General features: G+C 64.5%; 4 protein-coding genes across 4 annotated transcripts; 2 read left to right on the top strand and 2 right to left on the bottom strand.

Moving 5' to 3' along the window:
• Positions 1–396: 396 nt before the first annotated feature.
• Positions 397–2,055, top strand: OT_ostta18g00620 (Sodium/sulphate symporter; the record flags this gene model as incomplete). The annotated part of the gene is made up of 1 exon (XM_022983003.1): positions 397–2,055. One exon carries the CDS (start codon positions 397–399, stop codon positions 2,053–2,055), a length of 1,659 nt encoding a protein of 552 aa, XP_022840529.1.
• A 112-nt stretch (positions 2,056–2,167) lies between these two features.
• Positions 2,168–2,914, bottom strand: OT_ostta18g00610 (unnamed product; the record flags this gene model as incomplete). Its single annotated transcript, XM_003084055.1, has 1 exon — positions 2,168–2,914. The coding sequence occupies one exon, from the start codon at positions 2,912–2,914 to the stop codon at positions 2,168–2,170; it is 747 nt and encodes a 248-aa protein (XP_003084103.1).
• A 266-nt stretch (positions 2,915–3,180) lies between these two features.
• On the top strand, positions 3,181–3,714 carry OT_ostta18g00600 (WASH complex, subunit CCDC53; the record flags this gene model as incomplete). The annotated part of the gene is made up of 1 exon (XM_003084054.1): positions 3,181–3,714. The coding sequence occupies one exon, from the start codon at positions 3,181–3,183 to the stop codon at positions 3,712–3,714; it is 534 nt and encodes a 177-aa protein (XP_003084102.1).
• A 196-nt stretch (positions 3,715–3,910) lies between these two features.
• OT_ostta18g00590 (Ribosomal protein L15, conserved site) lies at positions 3,911–4,561 on the bottom strand (the record flags this gene model as incomplete). The annotated part of the gene is made up of 1 exon (XM_003084053.1): positions 3,911–4,561. The coding sequence occupies one exon, from the start codon at positions 4,559–4,561 to the stop codon at positions 3,911–3,913; it is 651 nt and encodes a 216-aa protein (XP_003084101.1).
• Positions 4,562–4,654: the final 93 nt, after the last annotated feature.

Below are 4,654 nucleotides of genomic sequence, written 5' to 3'. Positions count from 1 at the left end.
GACGGCGGTCGCGGTGTGCGCGCGACGATGGCGCGCGCGCGCGTGCGGGCGCGCCCGTCCACGTAGTCGAGCGCTCGGAAGGCCATGTGTGCGCGACGTCTCGCGCGCGCGCCCGAGGTCGGGGGCGTTCACGTAGTCGAGCGCTCGGAAGGCTATGTGTATGCGCGACGATGCCGCGCGCGCCCCCCTAGTCGAGGGTCGACGCCCGTGGGGGGTCACTGTCGAGTCACGACTCGTGGATGCCACCGAGAGGGCGCGCGCAACCCTGGTCGACCGACATCAGGGGGTCACCGTCGAGTCATGACTCGTGGGTCCCACCGAGGGGGCCACGGACGCGTCCATCCCATCGCGCGTCCACCGTCGCGGTGATGACGCGCACACGTCCACGCGCGCGCGATGTCGAGCGCGACGACGGCGCGCGCGATCGGCGTCACCGCGCGCGCGCGCGGGCGACGATGGGCGGGCGACGATGGGCGCGCGACGACGCGATGGGCGCGAACGACGACGGGCGAGACGGTGGACGCGCGATGGGAAGGACGGGCGATGGCGCGCGGGAGAGACGGCGCGGGGCGGAAGATGGACGTGCGCGCGCGCGCGACGTCCGCGCCGGTGGTGCGCGCGAGCGCGAGGGCGTTCGAGTGGAAGGGTGCGGCGCTGAAACCGCTCGCGGCGTCCGTGGCGGTGGGACTGGCGATCAATTTCGTCGTCCCGCGTCCCGAGGCGGTGGTGCCGCAGGCGTGGGCGTTGCTCGCGATTTTTTTGTCCACGATCTCGGGTTTGGTGCTCTCGCCCTTGCCGGTGGGCGCGTGGGCGTTCGTCGGGTTGACGACGGCGGTGGTGACGGGGACGCTGAGCTTTCAAAACGCGTTCGCGGCGATGACGAATGATGTCATCTGGCTCATCGTCCTCGCGTTTTTCTTCGCCAGAGGATTCGTGCGCACGGGGTTGGGAGATCGCGTGGCGACCATGTTCGTTCGAGCGCTCGGGAAGAGCACGCTCGGGTTGTCGTACGGCTTGACCATCTCCGAAGCCATCCTCGCGCCGGCGATGCCGTCGACGACGGCGCGCGCGGGCGGGGTCTATCTCCCCATCATCACCTCTCTCGCGAAGCAAGCGGGCTCGGAGCCGGGTCCGACGGCGAACAAGCTTGGGTCGTTTTTGATCCAGACGCAGTTGCAATCGAGCGGCCACTCGAGCGCAATGTGCATGACGGCGGCGGCACAAAACTTGCTCTCACTCAAGCTCGCGGCGTCGCTCGGTGTGGTCATCGCCTCGCCGTGGATCTCTTGGTTCAAGGCGGCGTGCGTGCCGGCGATCATCGGTTTGCTCGTCACCCCGCTCTTAGTGTACAAGCTGTACCCGCCAGAGGTCAAGGACACGCCCGAGGCTCCGGCTGAGGCGGCGAGAAAGCTCAAAGAACTCGGCCCGCTCTCGCAGGATGAACTCATGGTGGTTATCACGATGGCCATCACCGTCTTCATGTGGATCTTCCAACCGTTCGGCATCAAGCCGGTCGTCGCGGCGATGCTCGGTATGTCGCTTCAGCTCGTCTCTGGCGTCATCACGTGGGCCGAGTGCCTGAATGAAAAGGGCGCTTGGGACACCCTTTTGTGGTTCGCCGTCCTCATTGGCATGTCCGCCCAGCTCAACGCGCTCGGTTTCATTGATTACCTCTCCTCCACCGTCGCCGGCGCGCTCACGGCGGCCAACTTGGCGTGGCCGCAAGTGATGCTCATCCTCCACGGTTGCTACTTCGCCATCCACTACTTGTTCGCCTCGCAAACCGCGCAAGTCGCGGCGTTGTCCACGGCGTTCATGGCGATGATGATGGCCTCCGGTGCGCCGCCCGTACTCGTCGGCCTCACCATGGCGTTCCACACCAACCTCTTTGGCGCCATCACGCACTACGCGAGCGGTCAATCCGCGTGCTACTACGGCGCCGGCTTCGTCGAGCTCAAGGATTACTTCCGCTTGGGCGCGATCTGCGGCGTTGTCAACGTCCTTATCTGGGGCATCTTCGGCGGTCTCTGGTGGAAGGCGATCGGATTGTATTAATCGAGCCCTCTCCCGAGGATGTTGATGCGCGAGGAGAAACACAACAACCGCGTTCTGATTGAATTATTTGTTTGTCCTTATAACGTCAATCATTTTTTTACAACGATCCATCCTACGGACTCACAAACTCCCCGGCGCGTATCGATCCCACACCGGCCGCGCGCTGCTTCATCTTCTTCGCCATGCGACTCGGCTTGAGCTCGGCGACGGTGACCGTGTGCTGCGTCCCCGCCACCGGACACTCTTTCGACTTCGCTCTTCCGATGTACTGCACGATAGCCGCCCGTTCGTACACAAACCCACGGTTATCCTCAACGGGATCGTCCAAATCCTCGATCCGCCGCATCGTCATCGGACACTTTTCGTTCCTCAAACCGTCCGCGCCGTCGTCCTCCATCACCATGTCCTCGCCCTCGCCCCCGCGCGCCTTCTCCACAGCCTTATCGAACTCGATCACGAACTCCAGCTCCTTCGGCCTCGACGCCATGTAATACTTCGTCTTCCTATCGAGATACGCCTCGAAATCGAACGAATCACCATCCCCGTCCTCGCGCTCGCTCTGTTTCGATCTCGACGTCCCGTACTCGCGCTCGAGCGCCTTCAGGGCATCCATCGTCGCCAATTTCTCCCGTTTCAGTTCACACAGAGCCTCGATACGAGGGCGTAAGACGGAGGCCGACCCCGGCGTCGCCTTCTCCGCGCCCTTGGCCACGTCGACGCAACAATCGACCGCCGCGCGCAGATGTTCTAAAGTTTCATCAACCTCTCTGATTCGTTCTCTGACGCTCGTGGTGACGCGCAGGACGCCCGCGTCGGTGTCCGGACGCGGCGATGACGGCGTCGAGGATCCTCGCCGCATCGCGCGCGCGCGATCGGGTCGACGTCGACGTCGACGCGTCGCGGTGTCGCGTCGCGCGCGTCGCGTTTTTTGAAAATGTGGCATTGAAGTCATCGTACACCTCCATCGTCCACCGGTCACCGTTCGAACCACACCGCACCGCGCGACGCCCGCGCGTGGGCGCCGCGCGATCGCGCGGCGACGATCGAGACCCGTGTTCGCGCGCGCGTCGACGCGCGTCGTGCGATCGCCGGGGACGGGAGGCAACGAACGACCATCAAAATTCCATGGGCGCCACCGACGACGCGTTCGAGCTCCTCGCCCTGCGCGACGCCTTACCCGCGGTGAACGACCAAGTTCTGTGCGAAGCCATGAACGCGCGCGCGTCGAGAACGATCGAGATGCTGAACGCGCTGGTGCGGGCGAGCGAGACGCGGTTGCGGGTCGCGGAGACGGCGTTGGAGGACGCCGAGCGCCGAGCGACGTTGTTGGAGATCGCCTTGGAGGGGGTGAAAGGTGAATTTGAGAGCGGTGAGACGGATGTTGAGGTACGGACGATCGGTAGTGGCGACGTGGGGGCGACGGAGCCGGCGATGGAGACGGCGGAGAGCGCGAGCGAGGCGTCGTCGATGAGCGAGGCCGAGGACGCGGCGACGTCCGAACCGCCGGCGGTGGCGCACGCGGACGCCCGAGACGCGATGTTGGACGATCCGGTTTATAGTATTTATTTCAAGATGTTGAAAATGGGGGTGCCGGAGCAGGCGGTACGGAATAAGATGGCGCTCGACGGCGTCGACGAGAGCGCGTTGGATCGACGGTAGCGAGCGAGACCCAGCCTCGCTCGGCGGCGTCGGATCGACGGCAGCGGAAGACAGTTCTTCAATGTATTTTAGTAGTGCGCGGTACAAGTTGTCGTAGGACGTTGTCATCTTGGAACGAATAGTTGTATTTGCATCGCGACGGAGTTAAGCCCCGCCTAAACTACAAGTCAAATGGAAAGGGTTAGGGCGCGGAGATTTACTTCGCCGCGGCAGCAGCCTCGCGAGACCACTTCTCCTTGGCCGGGATGACTTCGGCCGCACCCCCAGCGCCGGCGAGCTTCTCGGCCGCGCTCTGGGAGAACGCGTGCGCCTTCACCTTCAACCCGTTTGTGAGCTCACCCTCGCCGAGCACCTTGAGCGGCAAGTCGCGGTAGTAGCCGGTCGCCTTGATGATGCCCGCGGACTTCAACGTCTCGATCGAGATCTCCGCACTGGCATCGATCTTATTAGCCACGACCGCCGCTTCGAGATCGCCGATGTTGACCGTCAAGAACTTCGGTCGACCCGCGCCCATGCCGCCGGCGATGCCCTTGAGCTTCGGGAAGCGTCGGAACATCGGCGTTTGACCGCCTTCGAAGCCGGTTCGCGTGCCCTTACCGCTCCTCGCGTTCTGGCCTCGCATACCATCACCGCACGAACCACCTTGGCCGGCGCCGTAACCGCGGCCGACGCGCTTCTTCTTTTGCCTCGCCCCCTCGAGCGGGCTCAGGTTGTGCAGGCGCAAGCGCTCGTCGCTCGCGACGACGTGCGTCTTCACCGACGCGCGCGTCACCGCGACCGGCGCACGAATAGAGCTCGCCACGGAGCGTCGCGCCGAGAGCGCGGACGGCGCAATCTGTACACGCATCAAAAATCACATCCTCGTCAGTCACCGCGCTCGCCGCATCGCGCGCGCATCGTCGACATCACCCCAATCCACCCCCCATCGCGGTCCCACCCC

This window comes from Ostreococcus tauri (assembly GCF_000214015.3).
Source record: "Ostreococcus tauri WGS project CAID00000000 data, contig chromosome 18, whole genome shotgun sequence".
Lineage (NCBI taxonomy): Eukaryota > Viridiplantae > Chlorophyta > Mamiellophyceae > Mamiellales > Bathycoccaceae > Ostreococcus > Ostreococcus tauri.
Note: the sequence above shows the minus strand (reverse complement) of the source record. Positions and strands in the feature narration are given on the sequence as shown.